The sequence below is a fragment of the Ascidia mentula genome, chromosome 5 (genome assembly GCF_947561715.1).
Source record: "Ascidia mentula chromosome 5, kaAscMent1.1, whole genome shotgun sequence".
In the NCBI taxonomy this organism is placed as follows: Eukaryota; Metazoa; Chordata; class Ascidiacea; order Phlebobranchia; family Ascidiidae; genus Ascidia; species Ascidia mentula.
Window position 1 is genome coordinate 19,863,795 of NC_138570.1, and position 21,059 is coordinate 19,884,853.

The window sequence follows — 21,059 nt, forward strand, 5'->3', positions numbered from 1 at the left end:
TAGCTTTTTGTACCAGGTTGCTACCTGGTTTACTTGCCTTTGCAAGTTTAAGAATTTGGTGACAGAATTTTAAAAGGTCTATCTTTATTTCATCTTTATTTTCTGGTTTTCTTACAAGCGCAGCATTGAATAATATTGCACTTCTGATTAATGAAATCTTTTGGTCATATTTACAGTCGAGGTTCTCATGAAGCTTGCTGTATTCTTGAGCCAGTTTGTAGAATATTTGTGCACATTTTACTGGGTCTTTCTCCTTGCTGAATATTTTATCTATCTTCTCACACGACTCTTTTAATTCTTTCGACAACAATTCTATGTTGTTACTCATGTTGAAAAAGATGTTCTAAAAATAATAACCAGCTATGTAGTATACAGGGTTTTGTTTTCTTAACAGAAAAATCCTTCATTTAACAGAAGTAGAAATTTTTACCCTGACATTCTTATTATAAAGGCAGGCATAATAGAGCTTAACAAAGAAGGTTGAAATTAACTGTATCTGACCAAACCTCCTTCCAATGAAAGCGCCTATTGTTTGTCAAATCAACGTTCTTGTTTGCCACTCGTGACTGTGGCGTCATAAGGTACATACTATGTGAAACTTTTGTGCAAACACAGACACTTTCAGTAACCTTTATGTTGTAATGAAGAAAATTTTCAATTTAATGCAAAACTTCAAGAAATAAATGATAAAAAATTGATTTTCAACGCACAAACACTGAGTAAAGCTACATTTAAACATGATAACCTTTGATCTGAAATAATGACAACACTTCTCAATCAAACATGATTATTTAAACCTGATAAATGTTGGCACGATGAAAACAGCAATTGCACTTTTTTCGCAAGGATTAAAAAGCAATGTTGACAAATCAACACATGAGGAATAACTTACAATGAGGTACATGATTAGATAACGAGGTTTGATTGAAAAAAGTATGGTACACATAGGATTTTAAATCCTAAAAACAAATAATTTTGCAGTTTTGATTGCTTTAGATGAACTTTTATGGAAAAACATGGCAGCAAGGTTAAGTTAATGTAAACTCCTTGAGAGGGTCGATCTTCTCACACAGAAAGATTTGTTCCACGGTCGATGGAGTTGCTGCAGAATGTGAAACAAAAACAAAATTAAGCCTGAAATTATTACACTTCCTGCTTATTACAAAACTCATAAAAGCCACATTTATGAAAGATATGTTTTCATAAATGTTTCAATAACAAAGGATGGAAATCGTTGCAGTCATTGGACGAGAATGGGAAGTGATTCCCGGAATCGGTTGACAGCAAATCAATAAATGGAAGATATATATAAAAGGCATAGTTTTGTTGCAATAAAACGTTTGAAAAACAATATTGACTTTAGGGTAATTGGACAAAAGCTACTCACGCATTTGAAAGAAATCAGTCAATGAACGGTCATGTTTGGATGCCTCTACTGCACGCTTGAGTGCATTTAGCACTGATATTGCCATACACATCGGGGGTTCCCCTGATGCCTTGCTTCTTAATATTCCAGTTGGGTTTGGGGCATTTTTCAGCAACTCAATATTCCACTCAATGGGGATGTCCTGCATATACCACAGAAATGAATTTGTCCTTTTTTTTAAAAAAATGTTTATTCCAGCGGTTACCACTATTTTCTTGGTTTTGAAAGGCAATGGGTAAATTTCAATAAATTATATTTTTTATCAATAAATTTCACAAAAGGTCACGACAACAGAAGTAAAAACCCAACCTTGGATGAAGGTGGTTTGTATTCCCAGGTTCCATCAGTTAAAACTTTTCCGGTTGATTTTTCAACGACGAAATTTTCTGTCAACCAAAACCCGAGTCCCATCACAAACGCTCCTTCAACCTGACCGATGTCTATTCCAGGGCTGATACTGGAAGTTAAATTAATGACTTTATCAATACACAAAGTTGTATGAAAAGGGATATTGAATATGATTTGTGGAACAATAAAGTTGCTTCTTCAAGAAAGAAACTCTTCATCGGAATACACAGCTTTGCCTTTGGTTTGTTAAAAAAAACATGTCATTTTATTTGTTTGTTAAATAAAACAGGTCATTTTATTTGTTTGTTAAATAAAACCACCAAAAAACTCTTGCAAGACAAACCCAAATATTGTTAAATTTCTGATTATTGGGACCAGTTTTGCTGCCCCTGTCTCATATGTGTTTGTTATTACTCTGATCATTCACAATATTGTACATATGACTGTGCAATTCTTGGGGACAGTTTTGGTATTTTTAATATTAGCACATGCTTGTGTTATGCTCTGATGATTTAACTTGTTTTCTGTTGAAAGTAGTATCAGATTGTGGTACTGCAACCCACCTTATCCCACAGTCAAACACTGTGTCAACTTTATTGGTTTGATATTCTCCAGTTAAAACGTCAAGTTCAACTTGTGACACAGTTACACCGTACGAGTTGTACTGTCCTGTTGAGGGTGGAATCCACCTGTACATTCATACACAGTACAGATTTAATGAGTCTTTGCTAGTTTTTAACCAAATACACATATAATTTTTTCTGTTCACAAGGTTACTTTAGTTTTCTTATTTGAAAGAAAACAGATAAATTCTGTGGCATTCCACAACTACATTAAGAACATTGAAAACATCACAGGATATTTTATTTGACAAATATATGAGATTAGTAAAATTAGTGCCACTGCTTGCTGATGCTGCATTGAGATTCTTACTCACTTGTAAGAAGCTGCAAGGTCAACATTTTTCAAGAAGCATTGAGCAATGAGATCTTTCCAGGATGTGCCAGATGGCATTCCACTTCTAATGGGATCGATTCGTTCATTCAGTATCTTGCAACATTCCATGACACCCTAAAAATTAAAAAATCTTAATGAAAACTTTTTCAATGTTTATTTGGTTGCTCAATTTGTTGACTTAAAGCTACCGAGTCGGAAACTATTAAAAAGAAAATAATTCTCTGCAGCTGATTGAAACAGGAAAGCGCAAGAATAAAAACATCCAGGCACACTACATGCCAGGCAACGTTTACATATACTTAGGTGATATTCACTACCAAGCAAGGACCTGCACAGTGGGGCGATCCTGCCAATTATGCCATGGCATGCAATATTACTGCATTGTTGAAGCACTAATACAGTTTTCAAGGTTCGTTTTCAACAACCAGTTCGATTTTGTGAATAACTTATGATGAAGTGTTTCAGTTTTTACACAGTTACGAGGACGACTTACTCCACAGTTAACTTCGCTTGTTATGCTGCCCCCGGTGACCTGGCTGTTGGATGATGTTATGGTGTTTGTGCGTTGAACCATGACCAAGTCAAGCGGTATCTTGAGCTGGTAAGCGGCAGCTTGGGCAACCTGCAGTAACATGTCAAATGTCATCGCAATTGTGAAGATATTGAAAAATTTTGCTGAATAGGAAAGCCAATGCTAATATGCTGTTAATCATACTAACTAATCATACAACTAAACGTTTCGAACTCCTACTGGGTTCATCATCAGTCACTGTAGTACATTAACTCCAGGTATTTTGCACCCTTGAATAATTTTGATAATGGGTTTAATCTTACTAGCATAATTAGTGGAAAGATTGGCACGCTGATGGCGATATCGTGTGTTTTGAATGCAAATATGGCCACAGTGATTTTGAATTATCGTTTTCAAAATTACTCCCGTGTTGATTAAGGCCTATATTCACAAAGTGATTGTACAAACAGAGTCATGACAACAGTTTTCTGAAACTATCTTTTATAAAAATACCTTCGTATTTATTCCTTGCCCGCTTTCAATTCCACCGTGTGACACAATAACAGTGCCATCACCAGCACAAATTGATACGAGGACTGTATATGTTCCAGGGCTGTAATCAACTCTGCAAACAAATTTAATTATTTATTTGGGAATTATAATAGGGCAATTTTTTTAATTGTATGCCTGAAATTTTTGTCTAAAATGTATTTGCTAACTCTGCAATTATTATTTCCCCTCATGGAACTTATTAAGAATAAATAACTGTTCCGAATCAAAAGCAAATTGTTCACGTAACCAGGGCAACCTGTTGTTTTCTTTTCAAACTTAAAAAGGACTAAAGTGACCTATGAGGCTGAAAGATAAAGAATTCCTGTGTAAAAGCATCTACAAAAGTACTTGAACTTAATTGGAGAAACACCAAGTCCTTTCTTTTTCCACATATTTGCATTGTTGAAAGTTTCAATTTCCTTCTGGGTATCCGTGACCTTTGTCGACTGAAGCAAACCTTATAACAGATAGAGGTTAATATACTGCTATTTTTGCTGCCAGGCATACTAATTTATCAGAATTGTTCTTCTGGCAAATAATTCTGATAAATTAGTATGCCTCTTCACAGGAAGACATAACTCTGAAGAAGTCTCGTCGGATGGCAGACAAAACTTGGTTTCAAATAAACACTTTAGAAACCTGAGTGCCAGAAGAACAATTCTGATTATATAGAGGTTAAGTCAAGCAATTTTTCATTGTGGCAAAAACACATAGAATTTACAAGAATAGCATTATGTCACAACATTTGTACAAGATGTGCCTGATTTTCTAAACAGACTGTGACATTACATAAACTTGCATATTTTACATTTATTCCTACTTACTGTCATAAATTTCTTGAATATTGCAATATTCCAATGTTTTTCCACCAAGGTCAGACTGTCCTTGTTTGTAAAGATTTGCCCGTTTCACACTGATTGGATCCATACCGAGGTATTTTGCAACATGTTCCAGTACTTGATCAGCAAATGCCGTCAGCTGTAGACTCGCTGTGAGTTGACGCATGACAAAAGTTAATTGAGTTTTTTCAAAATAGGTTTTCCAGACTGAAGAAAACTATGTTAAATTTATAATAAATTAATGTTTTTGGCTTAAAAAACATATAAATAATAGTTATAGCACACATTTCCTATTTCGAAATCCGAGTTAACCATTTACCCAAAAGCAGGTGGGTAGAATAATGTCACATGAACTCTGTCTATCTTTTAAGCAAATATTTTTCTCAACAATGAATACAACTTACACGGAGCACGACACCAAGTGGACGAGGGGGTGTTCGTTTTGCAAATGTAAGATTTACTCTTCCTGTTTGGACAATAGAAGGCTGGAAACAAAGTGGATTACACAAAAATGACAAGCACGACCTTTTCGATTCAAAGTTATTGTTTTCACCAGGTTGTCATTAGACCTTTTACCATTTGCACAATTGCCAGACTTGAAAACGAAATGTCCAAAATAACTCAAAACTCCTACCACTGTCTCCAAATGTTGGGATGACGGTTGGGTCGTTGAGTTCAGCGTCAAATGAAGAGCAACCACTGTTGGCATACAGTGTGTAGTCCATTACATCCACAATCCCTTGCTCGTCGAAACCTGGTATGATTTGCAGAATTTGGATTGGCAAATTAAAATGCTGTCATTGGTTACAGCCACCATGGTGATACACTATTAGATATGTGTAACAACGTAAATAACAGTTTTAACATTTAATAACCCTCTGTTTTAGATAAAGTTCAATGATACACATTATGCAATTTAGTTAAAGAACTACAAACTGTCCACCTACCTAGCGTGTACTTGAGTGTGAACGGGGTCCGTGTTCCATACGTAGTCATACAAGTTTGTAAATCAGCGTGGAAACAAACTGGCCGCTGTGTGCTGTAAGAAGCAAGAGCTGCAGCACAAGATGTCAGTAGAGAGTTAGTTGACTTTCCGCCATAAGCGCCACCGATTCTCTTGGTGTTTACCTCAATTCTAGACAATGGAAACACAATATTATCAATACAAATCCCATTCAGTTGTGTTTGCAACAATCAGTGATCCAAAAATGCAATTTAACTCTTTGACAAACTATATTTTGGTTCATTGTGTAAACAGAGCTCTAAATGTTTAAAGAACTGTTTATCTGGCATAAAGTTATAAGATTTTTATTACAACCGACGTTTTGTCTACCATCAGGCAAGACTTCTTTAGGGTTATGTGGCAACAATACATCATGTACATAAACACCAAAATCTCATAACCATATGTCAGAAGAACAGTTCTTTACAATTACAATGCCAGGCAACAAGAATAGCTCAAAACAGTTTAATAACTTTCATAAACATCAGTTGCACTTTAAAGAATTCTATAATTTTAACTTGCTTGTTGGCAGTTGTGTTGAAAGCATAGGCAATAGCACTTTGAATCCATTGTTGTGTTTGAGTTGCGCAATCAACCTTAAATCCTCCTTCTTCTGTTGGTTCTACTCTTGCTATCTGGGTTTCCATGTAGAAATGATATTGGTTTCCCAAAATGATTTCACCAGAAACCTGCATTTGTAGAAACACTTGCCTGCTTTGAAGGTTGGATTTTTACAAACTAATGTAGTTATATGTGCAAAAAAGCCATAATATTGCAAAGCTGCAGACAGGGTGTGTACACGCACTGTTTCGACCTGTAAGGTACCACAAAATGGAAACTAGTGTGCCTGCTAGTGTGAAAGCTAGCACAGTGCCACTCAACAGCTGCACTGATGAGACCTTACAGGTCGAAACAGTGCGTGTACACACCCTGTCTGCAGCTTTGCAATATAATGTAGTTATTTGTGCCAAATTGTGTTTTATGATAAACCCACCGGCAGATAACTCAAACTTGCAAAGCTTAACGTCCGATGAAAGTTTTCTTGATGCCATCACTGAAAGTAAACTTTCTTTAGGTTTTTACCTTATGTTTGGCAGCAGCCATTGCTTGATCAGGATTTCCAATGGAAAAATCAGAATATGGATTATCGTAAAAAGACCCGGCTTCAATCGCATCCTCAGTTGTAATCAATACATTCTGTTCATTCTTGTAAGTTACAGTCACCGAGTTTACGATCGCGTAAACTTGTGATGCAGTTTCTGCAAAAGTAGGATTAACAGAACATTTTGTTGAGTTCATTGGATAAATTTATCTTTGTCACCGCTGTAGATTTTTTGTCAACAAGGGGGAAAAAATCGATAATCTAACAAGTTTCGATGAAATATAACCTGGTTTTAATTTGATTTTTTGAAAGCGTTTTATTCCTTTTCTAATTTTGCTGTTTATCAATAAAAGTTTATTGTTTTAAGTATGTCCTTTGTTTTTGAATATGTAAGCATGATGTGGTTTACTGGGTGTAATGGCAGGAAAGTTAAGTATGCTATTCACAAGGTAATGATAAGGAAAAATGAAAATACAAGCCCTTAACAACTTCAAAACCTCTGCTTACAGACAACATTGTGTATTAAGATCTTACCTGCGACAACAATCGCTACAGGTTGCCCGACAAAATCAACATGATCTGAAGCAAGGATCGGACGAGTTGGATCGAATGGAAACAAATGAGTGTTTTTTACTTCAGTCGGAAGATCAGATGCTAAACAGAGATTGAAAAACAGTCATGTAAATGAAATTGATAAGTGACTGTAACTCTGCCAAGCCAGGTAGCTGATGACCAAACTGCACTGATATCATCCCTCATCTAATCAGAAAAATACTTGACTTTGTCGTTTTAATTAAATTGTTTTCGTCTCGACAAACCTAATGCTTTTGTATACAAAATTATATCAAATCTCCTGTTTTTTATTTATGAAAGTAATCAACAGCTACAATTTATGTATATACTGCAGACAGATGGCCACTGTTTGCTTAGCTACAACTTAATTTATGATTGTGACAAGCAGGGAAAACTTAACAAACTATTTCACCTTTGATGATTTTAATGAATCCCGGCATAAGTTGAGCCATGGAATCGTATATTTCATCGATGTCGGCATTAGCAACAGTTGATACAACAAACCCACAGTGAAGTTCATCTTTGGATATTGGATTATCGCTGATATAAACTGCCTCACCCGATGCCTTGTAAAAAACATCAGTGGTTACAGAATATCACGACCAATTATAACAACACTATATCAACTGTTTATGGCATCGTTGCAAGATAACTATAATCCAAAAATGCTCATATTTAATGCATAAATCATGTTTCAAATTATTGGTGACAAAAAATAACATTTCTTATCATACAAATATATGCACCTGTAGTTTTGCTGCAAGTTTTGGAATGTTTTGTGACACTGGAAAGGTCGAAGGGTCGTTTGTATAGGAATGCGTTGCCTTGGAAACTGGTCGTGTGAGGGGGGTTATGGCACTTTGAATTTTCGGTCCCAGAACGCTTGGATCACATATTGACAAGTAGCACTGGAATAAAAATATTTTAAAAAAGAAATGAATACAGCCGATTAAAATGCTTCTGACGTGTTTTAAATATGTTCATTTACTTCAAAACCTGCCCAAATAAGTTTGAATGTTTATTCTATTGTGAGAACAGAAAAAGGAAATAAATTACCAGTGAATATTTTGCACAACAAAAGGAAATGAGCTTGAAGTGATTTTCCCAAAATTCTTATGGTGAAATATTTGTGGAAAGATATTTTGTATTCATAAAAAAAAGTTGCTACTGTACATGGAATATGCATGAAGTTTGTTTTAACTGAGAAGTGCTTTCAAGGCAGATTTATCTGGCCCTGAGTTTAAAACGTAAGTTTTTTTGAGTAAAAGAAGTTCCAGCTTGGCTCCCGGTTTTTCTGTAACCTAACAGTCAATTTGTTAGCTGGGATTGCAAAGTAAATAAACAGCTTACTGACTTTGTGCAACTTAATTACTTTATACAGTTTACAAACACAGCATGAACAGCAAATCACTGTAATCAAGCTGTTGTAATCTTTTAGGTCCCAGTAGGCCAAACTACGAAGTTACAAAATGCACTGAAAATACCTTAATGGTTGAAAGTATGGACACTATTTACAAATACAACATACTTTGTAGAAAAGAGCCAAAACAAGATCGTGTTTGTATTGAACACTTGCATCAGCTTCATTAAACTGCACAGGATGGACCTCATCAGACAGTATGTGTAACGCCTCTGGAATATAAAGCATGAAATTTATGTGTTTGTATCACAAGATGTGTATTTTACAAGTATGGTAAGTGCTGTTCTGTAAAAACAAATAGCAGTCAAAAAATATGGTAATAAAATGCATTTAATGTAGCAATATAAAATATATACCAGATTAAACAAAGCTAAAAAATGGAAAACTATTAAATACATTCAAGATATTTTTATGTTTCTTCACCTGAAAGTGTTGAATTGTTGTTGATTTGTTTTCCATTGAGAAAATCTTCAGTTTTTGTCGCATGAATAAAGTTGGAACTCACACCTCCGTACACCAGGTTAGGTTTGCTTGCGATCGTCTTAGAATCCTTTGATATTTGGACTTTGAATGCGACATTAACGTACGCATGAGCATTCTGTTGAAAGGTTTCACAAACATATGCAGTTGGTTTCAAGTATGTGTTTAACAGCAACACAGTTTCCAACATGTTTACTCAATAGTATTTGCTTGGTTACTTCTATGCTGAACATTAAACTACAAGTCATCATTTACACCAGATATCCCTAAAATCACTCCATGACATTTTACCTGGGAACGTGGCATGGTTTTATGGGAGAAAAACTTTTCAACACTTGAGTTTTCATTCAATGTAAAGGACTTGATGATCTGAAATTTGGAATGAAAATAACATTTTGCATCTTAACAATTTCTCTCAAACAAAATCGCAAGAGAAAAAAAGTTTGGAAAACACTGGTTAGCACAGAAACATTTAGGTGTACAGTTGTATGTTTTTAAGACAGAAAGTTAATGTATGCATTGAGGAATATAATTTATGGCTTAGTAAATCTTTAGGACAAACAATGTAGACCATATAACTGATGTCATTGCAAATAAATTTAACATCAGTTGTAACAACAATGTTGTTCATGTCACCTTATGGTCCATGTCCAAGTTTAACAATTCCCCTGGTGAACATTTTGACACAACATCACTTGTGACATCATAAAGCTCAATTGTTGCTCCTGCTGCTTCAAGTAGAGTGAACACATCTGATGGAAACTCATTGTGTGCAAACTTTATCATAATATTTCCTGCCCATGATGCAAGCTTAAAAATAAAAAGGGTTTGAAACTTTACAACTGGATTTTGTTTGTGGTAAATGTAGTTTGCTGTTTAATTTTTAATTGCTTAATTCCTTTGTTCAGTTTGATTTTATGTGTGGAAACTTGGTAAGAAATGCGCTAGAAGATAATTGTTATTTGGTGCACTCCATTCAACAAATTTAACAGAAAACCTTGCAAGTGTAAATATCAGGTAATCATTAACTTTAATGATGGCCAAGTAACAATGGGTGGCTGTCGACACATTGAACAAAACGTTAGCATTTGCTGCAACATTTCTTTAGCTTGGCAAACACAAATGTTGCAAAATCACATGATAAGTCTTGCAACAATTGGACCATGTCCAATAGTGCAAAGTTGCGTAACACAACAAGTCCACACTACCAATATGCATTCCTTTACAATTAGCAGTGGCCTTCAATTGCAATAAATTATTTTTGAAAAAATGATGACTGCATAAGTGAGGTTTCCCTGTGTTAACTGTTTCCAGTACATAATGTATAACATTAAATACCTATTTCGTTTTCAGAACATTATTTGCCATAGACACCAAACTCACATTTCTAACTGGCAAACTTGCAACTTTCTTCAAATGATTGGCAACTGCATTGAAAAGGTTGGAAGATGTTGAAAGCAAAGTTCCAATCAACTGATTAAGAATCACGCTGGCTCCACAACTTAGAACACCGTTTGTTATTTTCACAGTGGTTAGTTCAGGAATTCTTGAAACATCGACCAAGGCAGAAGGTTGTGCTGATCGTCTGTACACACCTAAAAGGTACAACATGTTATAACAGAAAATTACCATAGGTTTAGGTATTTTCCCATGGATCATCATGAGATCACAAGCAAAAAAAAAACAGAAATTTGTCTTGTCAGATTTACCAGAAGCAGTGTTTCCACAAATTATTTGAGCAGTCGGTTGGGATTTGAGAACTGCAACTAAATCATTGAACGAAGTTGGTCGGATCCATGAAGTTCCATCATTAAATAATTCGAGCCTGGTTGCTTTTTGTTGCACCAACTTTCGTTTGTTGCATTTTAAATGACATAAATCCTTTTCAAGATCCTAAGAAACAAAAACTGTTAAACATTTCCAGAGATACAATGTTGTTTAATTAAAGTATTTGTTGGTCACAGAAAAGGAATCAGGAAGTTTCTACATTTTATTGCATTTTGTACCTCAATGTCTGAACATTTTTCCAGCAGTTTTGGGTCAGCATCTGTTGCAAAAGATTTCATTGCATCAAGTATGGGACGATATCCTGTACAACGACAAATGTTTCCATCAAAACTATCTTCAACTTTCTGCTCAGTCGGAGTTGGATCTTCTGATAAAAGGCTAAAAAGACAAGAGGGTTACTTTATGGTTTTATTGGCCATTGCATATAAACATGCATACTACAATGATTTAATATAATAAGCACAGTTGTGTTTGAAAGGCCCGAAAAGCATTCTCTGACATTTTATTTTGAAAAAAAATTGTCAATAACCCACCACAAATTTTCTGTGTATTCTAATTTATAAGCGAACCTGTACATATTCATGACGAAGCCAGGAGTGCAATAACCACACTGTGAACCATCAAACTCAGCTATACGAGTTTGTATTGTATTGTAGCCATCTCTTCGTGACCCAAGTCCTTCCACAGTTGTTACTCTGCACCCGTCCACTGAAGCAAGCAGGCTGAGGCACTTAATACATTTGTCAATACATAAGATTTTTTTTAAATATGAATTTTTATGTCAAACACAGTAAAATTATGTATAAGCTGCAGACAGATGGCCACTGTTTCGACCTAAAAGGTCTCATCAGTGTAGCTGGTGTGACTATAAGACGACTTTGCTGACCAAACGGCCAAGCAAAGACTTCCACTTTGTGGTGACTATGCAATCACCGTCATCCGTTGGGCACCAAACTAGGTGCAACCTTACGGAGAAAACAAAGTGGAAACACCATGGCCAAGCAAAGCTCAACCAATAGTGCCATAAGGCCCCGTGTCTGCAGCTTATACACAATTCATATTATTGGCTCCACATTGCTTATCACAGTAAAATTAGTTGATGAATAGGAAGCATCTGCATATCAGTTATGATTAAACAACAAACCGAGACATAAAGTTTAACTTGCAACAATCACCGAGTTTACAGCTTCTATCTTTCCGGGAGTTTTCTCCATGGCAACCACGCAACATCCACATCCTCCCTCATAACACATCACTTTTGTTCCAGTGAGTCCTGGTTGTGATCGGAGCCATGAGTTCAGGCTCATCATCGGATCCACATCATCAACTGAACAAAGCAAACAGGTTTACAACAACTAATAATTTCTACTTCTATCTTTAACAAATATGTCCACATTTTTGTGACAGCTATTGCCAACAACTAAAATTAACTAAATTAAAATGCATTAAAAGCCTAAAAAAAGAAATGCAGAAGTTTTTTTGCAAATAAGCTTCAACAAACCTGTATACAGTTGTCCATTTACATGGAATGATATTGAGGTACTTGTCATTGTACCAAGTATAACCACCTAAAGTGGAAGCATAGATAGTTTCGTCGTATTTCAGAATTAGCTACAAAATTTTGTTGACAAAAAATGCACCATCGGTTTTGTATTAAAATTAATGACCTTTTACAATGGGGTTAAGAGATAAAATATATAAAAAAATTCACAAATTGCTGACAAACCACAGCAAATCAATACATGGATCCCAGAGTGGAAAGTTTGTTTTTTGCTCAGAGGATTCTGTTTTGGCGATCGTTATTTGCGCAGACTTTTTTTTTCATATGTTAATGCATTAGCTCATTAATATTTTGCGGATTATCGGTAAATTTTCACAAAATTATTTGACATTTTTTCCTAAAACATGATAATGATAAATCTTGATAATATAAATTTAAAATTAACGTGAAAACAAAACTTTTGTAAATCAGAAGAAATACACAAGAGCTTTCACAGCATTGGAATTAAATCTCGCTAGCAAACTCCCTGCGACGCATAGCTGAAAAGTCATCATTCATTTGTTTTCTGAGTTTACATTTTTTCCTAAAAACGTGACTTCGCACGGAAAGGACAGGGGATTTCCCAATGCGTGAAATAATTACGTCAGCTATTTTTAATGATCAGAAATGGTTGGGCTTCAGGGGCCTTTTAACTGACACCATAAAAAATTAAGGATTTTTGTAAGGCCACAGTTTCATCTGTTTCTTTCCACAGCAATACATTTTCCAAACAGAAATAGAAACAAAATTTGTGTCCGAAAAGAACCTCCCCTTGCGCGAAACCCTGTGTAGGTTTCAAGTTACGCATCAACTTCTATGTAACGGTTACGACCCACTGAAACTAAACACACCCTGTCTCCTCGCAACCAGCATTCAGTTGCTAAGTGTGTAGTAGTTTGCTGATTCACTGAAGGTTTGCAAGGGTTAATATTTGTCACTAAGCTTGTTCTAGCTGACTTTGCGAGCAATCAGTTAAGAAACCGTGAAACTCTGGCTTATTTTGAAGTGGACAGGGGTCTACTTTCACATTGAACTGAGAAAACGATATGCGGAAACGGTTTGAGTTATAGTAGAAGTTAAAAAGAAACATTGGATTTTATGATTATGATGATACATGCGATCAATCAACTCACCAAAGTTGGAATTTAAGGATGTAATTTAATGGTTCTCAAACTGGTCGTCGCGTTACCTCGGTGCGTTGTATCGAATATCCAAGGGCGTCGGGTAACTTAAAACCCGGCCTTACAATAATCAGTGCGTCACACGTACTGTGAATATCTCCAAATGCGTCGCACTGCAATATGTTCTTTTACTTATTTGTTGCCACACCGGGATTCGAACCCGCGAGATCCTGTGGACGAATCCCGATCGCTCTTTTGTTTGTATTTTGTTTGACTCGGGTGCTTTAACCGGTGTAGAAGTTTTATGTCATTCGATGTGCTCTCCAGCGACACTTATCGAATCAGCCACATATATATAAAGTCATTTCCTTCAATGACGTAACCCAGTCAGAAAATTATCCCGGTATCACTCATGTTTTATCGAGCGATCATTAATTATCATTATAGATTTGCACCCCTAAATTCGGCAATAATTCTGGGATATATCCCCATGTTAATACATGAAAGGTAACACCTGATCATGAATGACTATACTTGACCGTCATGAGTGAGAATGTGGCATATATCAGATACTGCTCATGGATAATCACGCTATAATGTCGGGTATAACCTAATTCTGCTGCGTTTGCTTGAAAAAACGACATGCTCACACAATATAGCTTTTCATAACTTTATTGAGAACCAAAAATGTAAGCTCACAACGGCATTGACCGCCTGCATTTAACCTGACAAATGAGCGTGTTTTTGGCATCAGTCGCGGTCGACCTCGTCAAGAGGTTCCGTACAACTACCGCTTGAACTGGCGCATGGCCTTCAACGTTTTTTCCCTCCGTCCCAGTCTTAGGTGTTGGAAAGCACTACCACGATTTCTTTGTTGATATTGGAATTTTTAATCCTTTCATCCCATAAATTGTAGACAATCTGCAAAAAAATCAAAAGAATAAATCAATTAGTTCTGGTTGTGTGAAAAGATTTCTAAATCCTTACCTAACAGTTTGAAGTACAGCTATGTGTCTTCAAATGCTTTTTTGCTGTGATGGCGCTAATTACCAAGTCAAGTCCACTCCGTGAATAGGCATTCTTCTTTTGTTGATTTTTTCTTCTTGCCCACTTGTTTTCTTGATAATTTGTCGTAAGGTTTGTAGAAACTCATTTTGCTTTTAGTGCGAGGCATTATGCTTGAAAATTAAAAGTAGCTAATCCTGCGAAAACAATTATATTTATATACCGGTAGCCTAGTAAACATTTAGCCAGACGCCACGCATGGTAGCATCGAACATTAACTCAGCAAGTACCTCACCTGCTTCCTTCCTTTCGGCGACAACAAAACTAACAGCTTTTTTGCACTAATTACTTGCTTGGTCTTAAGCACCTGAGCCGAAGCATCGGCGTAAATTATAATTTACGCCTTTTATTAATTTGTTACAAATGCGTATTTCAGTAAGCGTAGTTTATTTCACTGTTAACAAGCAACACTTAAAAAGTTAAAGTATCCTTTCTTTTGTCCCAAGACTCCCAACTTTCTATAACTTTGTGGCGCACATATTTGGCGCGATTTCTTTCAAATTGAATTTTGAAAAAGGGGGTGACGTCACACACCACCGGCTGCGGCACAGATTGGGAGTTTGCTTGACTGAACGGTTATATCGTAAGCGAACAAAGGAATTGTTGCGCATTTGTTGGGAGGGCATCTTAATTCGGCCGCTAATGTCTGGGCGATGGAAACTTTGCGCTGAATATGGAAACACCAAGGCTTGTAATGCATAATTGGTGATGCAATGAATTGTATATATTCTATTATTTTACAATGCCTTGATTGCAGTACTCAAACAGAAAGACCTAAATTATTATATTGTCCAAACCCTAAGACCCATAAAATCAGTAAGAACATGGAATTAAATGGTCAGGAATTGCCTAAATTCGTGATTACTCAAATGGAACAAATCCCCAAAAAGATAAAATTTGCGCAGCCAAACAGTCATATATATTACGAGATTTATCCCATATTTTCGTCAGATTACCACAGGGCTTGTGATATAATTTGGGAATAAATCACAAAAAAATAGTTTACTTGTCATAAGCGTGTCAACGTTATGATAAACTTCCGATGTTTATTACCGACAATCAGTGATAACGCCTTTCCGTGACAAACTAGGAAAGATCACAGATAGCCAGTAGTCTCCATTAATGATTCAGTGATACGACTGGGATAAAGTTTGACTGGGAACAGCGGTCGGTTTCGCTTTGCAATTTATTGATTTGATTGCGCAGCGTTAAATTGAGTTGAAAGCGAAGTTGGTAAATGATATGTGACGTCAAGTAGCAAATGTGGAGACTCATAGCTTTATGTACGGTTGTGAATGCGTACAAAGCTATTGTATTTGAACAAGAATTTGTATGTCAAATTTTATTTGTTACACACGGAAAAGAATACAACATTTATGATTAAATCGCAAGTAAACAAAACAAGATCTTGGTTTATTTACTTGCGATAAAGTGCACAGCAGTAGTTAGCGTTGATTAAATTATTCCGGCAATTACTAAGTTATTTATTCCAACATTTAATTTAGTTGATTAGCTAATTAAAAAGCACTGATTAGTTTATCAAATGTAGTATCACCCCATATTGTGCATTGTTGGAATGTGGCTGCAGCGTATATGCAGAGAAACTTATACGCAGCAAAATGATGTAATACATAATATGCCCTGACGTGGCGTGATAACTTATCATATACCGTTATCATGTTTATACTTACTGGCACGTTTATGTAGGCATAACTTTTTTGCTTCAACGTACTGAACAATGTTTGGCGATCTTGATGATGACGTAGATCAAGTATGGAATGAGTGGATCGCAAAATACAGTAAGTTTATTCCTGGTTCCACCAAATTGCTTTAATAAGTTTCATTCTTAATTTACATCGATTTAACATTTAGAGTTATGTTGCAGTTATTTCGATGGTTTGCAGATAAACAATATTTAAACGAGGACGAACTTCGTGAAAGAAAAATTATTTGGGAAAGAAGTTTAGCTGAAGTGAAAGAACACAATGAAGATTTCAAGACTGGAAAGTTCACATACAGGATTTCACTGACACAGTTCAGCGATCGGGTAAAAAACAACACATGTCCAACTCAACGCAGTAATGTTTCATACAATGGTGGCTGATGCAGCTAGACTGCGATACCTGGGCTGCGAAGCCTGTTAGCCTAATGACTTCCTACTAAGTTTGAGTGAACGTTTGTTTAAATACATTTCAACACAGAAAAACGATGAACTCCCATGGATGGACGATCGGAATGTGGCAGAATGTTACAGACCGCCCTTGTTATTCGGAGCATCGAAAATGTGCGAAGAACCTCAAGAAACTGACCCAGATGTTGGCATTGAGGAACCCAACCCTGAAAGTTTTGACTGGAGGGACAAGGGTTGTGTAACACCGGTGCAAGACCAAGGAACTGAGTTACCCGTTTGCTGGATATTCAGTGCAGTAAGCGTTCGTAACAAATGCCTAACTAGTATAACTACCATGATTTAAATATGCAGGTAGCAGCCGTTGAATCTCATCACAAGATAAACAACGAAGATTTGGTCAAACTTTCTGAACAACAATTAGTTGATTGTGACAAAAAGGGTGGAGGTACAGGAGATCTGGAATGGGCGTTTGATTACATTAGAAGGAATGGACTCGTTTTTGAACATGAATATCCGTTCATTGGCAAGGTTTGTTCAACGAAAATCCATTTTTAATATTAAACAACAATTGGATCTTCAGTCTGCTTTTATCTCCTAACATACTTCCCATAGACGTCCATTACTAAAGTACCTTGTAGATTGCTGGAGTTATAACGTAACCACCACTAAAGTACTGGTTTCTGCAAATGAGAGTCTTGAAAAGAGATACGTTTAATTGTATTTTCCAGTACTGGTTTGGTTTGAGAAACCAAACATCAAAATCAGCAAAACTTATTAGGTTGAACCATTGTAATCGAAATTTACGAAAAGATCTTCGTAAACAAAAAGTTACATAGCATACATCATGATTTGGTGAAAATATGTGTACGACAATTTGTGCTGTTACATTGGACAGAGAACACGATGCAGAGATGGACCTTGCAGACGTATCGGAATCAAAGGATTCAAGAAAATAAAAGGATGTGAAAAAGAACTTGAAAATGTGGTGGCGAAAGTTGGGCCGGTTGCTGTCAGTTTGGTTGCTTCAAATAAATCCAAATTCCACGCTCACACCAACTATGAAGGTAACTTTTTGAAAACAACTTCTTATAACTTAACTGTATATAAATAAATTTGCTTCTTTGCGAGCAAATATTAAATATCATAGCAGTGTAATGAACTTTCAGATATATTTTATGATCCTGATTGGGAAAAAGGTTTAAATCCAACGAACGAAAACGCGTTACGTCACACAGTGTTGGTCGTTGGTTATGGAAAAGATCCGAACAAACCACCTGGCGAGGACAAGTACTGGATTATCAAGAACAGGTATACCATCATATTTTTGTGTAAACGCCATAAGACAACATGTTATAAACCATTAGTTACCAATGTGGAACAAAACCAAACTACAACAAATCCGCAAAGTGTTTATCGTTTTTATCGTGTACAATTATACCTTAAAATAAGATATATCCTTGTTGGTAAAGTCTTTGAAAACTTCTTAAAAATACTTTCAAATTTCTCAAATTGACAATATTTGCTCAGTTGGGGAGTTGGTGACGATGATTCGGGTTTCAAAAAAATTTCCAAAGATCGAGACAACAATTGTTTTGTTTCTGGACAAGCAATTTATCCTGTTGGCGTGGGTTGCTACTCACCAGAGGAAAGCTAGACCACAGTTAAAAAATGTAATAGGCCAAGATGACTAAAACGTAACAAGGACTCATTTATTTTGACTAAAATAGTAAAATAGTTTTCGATCAGTCCGACCACACTTGAAAAGCCCGTGACGTAACTACGTAGCAACCAGGATAACGTTGCCTTTTAATTTTCTGGTGATTGTTTGTTGGTCGTCTCCATGGCGTCAGTTTTCCTGTGTAAAGTTTAACCCGGTTTTCCAGTATCTGAATGTGTTCTGTTAAATGCTTGCTGTGAACAATACTTTTTTTCAGAACCCCTACATCGTCACCCCTCCCTCTAGTATATAAAGTGTGCTTTTATCAGGCTCAGCCTCTACTACTTAACCTAATAGATTTCGCTTTGTGTGTTAACTATGTGTACTTGTATACCGAGAGTGTAGTTAATGCGTGTGACTAATTCTTTGACTAACTTGATATCAATGTAGTTTTAATGAAGTAATAAATATGTATTTAGTGTAATTCTCTGCATCAGGTTTTCGATTAAACATAGGTTAGGGAACAACAAAAGAAGTCACGTGCGACATTATGTCAAATGTACTGAACAAATAGGATTTACCAATTAAATGCTACTCAAGTTATATGAGATTTATGTATCGCAAAATTGGTGAACAAATTAGAAATAAAAAATGCAGCGAAAAACGTGTGACTTTGTAATTATCATGCTTTTTATCTTTGGTTAAAATTGAAGCCGGATAAATGTCCATGCATTAACGGTTTGGTATTTCGACAATTTTTACGGAGGAATGTCAACCTTGAAGTTGTCATAATACCTTTGGTTCTTCAGCCACAATTCACGCTTCCGTCTGGATTTTGTATTATTTGTGGTACAATCTATCTAAGTCAAGGGTGCATACTTGCCGCCGCACGGCCTCATGTGGCCGTGGATGCTAATTCATGCAGCCGTGTACATGCGTGAAAGTACATTTGTATTAACGCCATACATTGTTACAAACTTTTCTGGCTTATGAAATTGGTCAGTCTTTGTTTTGAAACAGAATAAGAAAACAAAACTCACGGGTTTTCTCATAATTCTGAGCACACTCAGAATAAGAAAAATTTTTAACTTCATAACAATTTTAGGCATAAGTAAAATTATCAGTATGGACTTACTGGCGGCCGTTGGTGAAATAAAGTTTACGCAATCTGCGCATGCTTTAATTTTGTCTAGCGTTGACGCTGGGCAAAAACTAAGACCCTTCTGGAGAAGTGATGTTTCGCCACTGCTAAGTTTATGAGAAGATAAGTTTTTTGTACCAGTATCACCTCCTTTAGTGTTGCGTGTACTTGAAAGTCTTTCTTTTCGCAAACTGGTTAAATCGTTTCCAGAGCGGGTCCGGAAAGAGCTGGGCTCGTTGATTCCCGAGGACCCATCACCAGGCTTTTTTTACATGTTACCCAAGGTACACAAACCAAATATTTCAGGACGTCCAATTGTAAGCGGCATTGGCACTCTTACCTAAAGTGTATCGGGGTACGTCGAAACATTATTAAATCCACACGCTCAAGCCGCAAATAGCTATGTTCGGGACACCACGGATTTTATCAGAGAGCTATCCTCCATCAAACACCTTCTGCCCGAGGCTATCCTGGTTGCGTTGGATGTTGTATCCCTGTACAGCAACATAGACCACGAACGCGAACTGGAAGCCTTGCAAAATACTTCCCGAAGAAGATGACTTCACAGAAATTGCTATTCAATTGACCAAGTTCATTCTGACACAGAATGAACTTTCTCTTCAACGATGAACTTAAATTCAGGTCAGGGGGACGGCGATGGGCACACGCCTAGCACCACAGTACGCGAACATTTTCATGGCAGATCTCGAGGAACGATTCACGAACACCTGGAAACCGTCCCTTGTATTGTACCGTCGATTTATCGACGATATCTTTTTTATCTGGACTGAGGGAGAGAATTCTCTTCGAGCCTTAGTGGAGGACTTCAATAAAGAGGACCCTAACATACAGTTCACCATGGAACACTCGCTCACTTCGGTGCATTTCTTGGATGTAACGGTTTCGCTAAACGACGGTGAACTCTTCACCTCCATATACCGGAAGCCGACGGACAGCGGCAAATACCTACATCCTTCCAGTGCCCACCCGAAACATGTGTATCGATCCATCGTACACTCACAAACACTCCGGTACAGACGAATATGTTCCCGTCGTGATGACTGCAACGCACAGTTGCGTGAACTGCGTAACAGATTTATAGGGAATGACTACCGATCCAGCATGGTAGACAAGGAGATGACAAGAGCGACGACCGTCCCACGAGACCGGCTTATTCAAGAGGACCAGCGTGGTAGCATAAACACACGAATCCAACAACGCTAAAAGTAGCGTTTGCCACAAAAACTGGAAATTGACAATTACAAACGTGTCCTTGAAAACACCTATTTATAAAAGTCGGGATAGTTGAACCCAGAAAAACAGTTGAATGTGTCTGATATTCTAAATGCAAACGAAGAACAGGAAACAATGCAAACGAATGAAACAATGCAAGCGAATGAAACAA

At 36.6% G+C, this 21,059-nt stretch overlaps 2 protein-coding genes and 1 long non-coding RNA gene across 3 annotated transcripts; 2 read left to right on the forward strand and 1 right to left on the reverse strand.

Annotated features, from left to right (window-relative positions):
• Positions 1–723: 723 nt before the first annotated feature.
• LOC145901717 (uncharacterized) lies at positions 724–12,549 on the reverse strand. The gene is made up of 27 exons (XM_082989481.1): positions 12,501–12,549; positions 12,175–12,326; positions 11,569–11,729; positions 11,218–11,377; positions 10,921–11,104; positions 10,595–10,806; positions 9,848–10,021; positions 9,503–9,580; positions 9,155–9,329; positions 8,840–8,943; positions 8,058–8,219; positions 7,724–7,877; positions 7,273–7,392; positions 6,720–6,895; positions 6,159–6,325; positions 5,581–5,768; positions 5,268–5,387; positions 5,038–5,118; positions 4,619–4,783; positions 4,143–4,251; positions 3,756–3,867; positions 3,225–3,353; positions 2,712–2,845; positions 2,338–2,463; positions 1,736–1,883; positions 1,388–1,568; positions 724–1,102 (listed from the first exon to the last, which is right to left on the reverse strand). Exons 1-27 carry the CDS (start codon positions 12,547–12,549, stop codon positions 1,029–1,031), a joined length of 3,795 nt encoding a protein of 1,264 aa, XP_082845607.1. The 3' UTR covers positions 724–1,028.
• A 3,914-nt stretch (positions 12,550–16,463) lies between these two features.
• LOC145903161 (uncharacterized) lies at positions 16,464–17,454 on the forward strand. Its single transcript, XM_082991235.1, has 5 exons — positions 16,464–16,524; positions 16,630–16,772; positions 16,927–17,151; positions 17,208–17,384; positions 17,437–17,454. The coding sequence occupies exons 1-5, from the start codon at positions 16,464–16,466 to the stop codon at positions 17,452–17,454; spliced, it is 624 nt and encodes a 207-aa protein (XP_082847361.1).
• A 326-nt stretch (positions 17,455–17,780) lies between these two features.
• On the forward strand, positions 17,781–18,988 carry LOC145903728 (uncharacterized). The gene is made up of 3 exons (XR_014402690.1): positions 17,781–17,920; positions 18,023–18,164; positions 18,384–18,988. It is a non-coding gene; the product is annotated as an uncharacterized LOC145903728 (long non-coding RNA).
• Positions 18,989–21,059: the final 2,071 nt, after the last annotated feature.

Excerpts from the sequence above, each read along its gene's own strand:
- LOC145901717 (XM_082989481.1), bottom strand. The coding sequence starts at position 12,549 with ATGACAAGTACCTCAATATCATTCCATGTAAATGGACAACTGTATACA. Across the intron at positions 3,354-3,755 it reads GGCAAGGAATAAATACGAAG|GTTGCCCAAGCTGCCGCTTA; the intron begins GTATTTTTATAA and ends ATGTTACTGCAG. Across the intron at positions 1,569-1,735 it reads ACAAACCACCTTCATCCAAG|GACATCCCCATTGAGTGGAA; the intron begins GTTGGGTTTTTA and ends TGGTATATGCAG.
- LOC145903161 (XM_082991235.1), top strand. The coding sequence starts at position 16,464 with ATGTTTGGCGATCTTGATGATGACGTAGATCAAGTATGGAATGAGTGG. Across the intron at positions 16,525-16,629 it reads TGAGTGGATCGCAAAATACA|ATAAACAATATTTAAACGAG; the intron begins GTAAGTTTATTC and ends GATGGTTTGCAG. Across the intron at positions 16,773-16,926 it reads TGACACAGTTCAGCGATCGG|AAAAACGATGAACTCCCATG; the intron begins GTAAAAAACAAC and ends ATTTCAACACAG.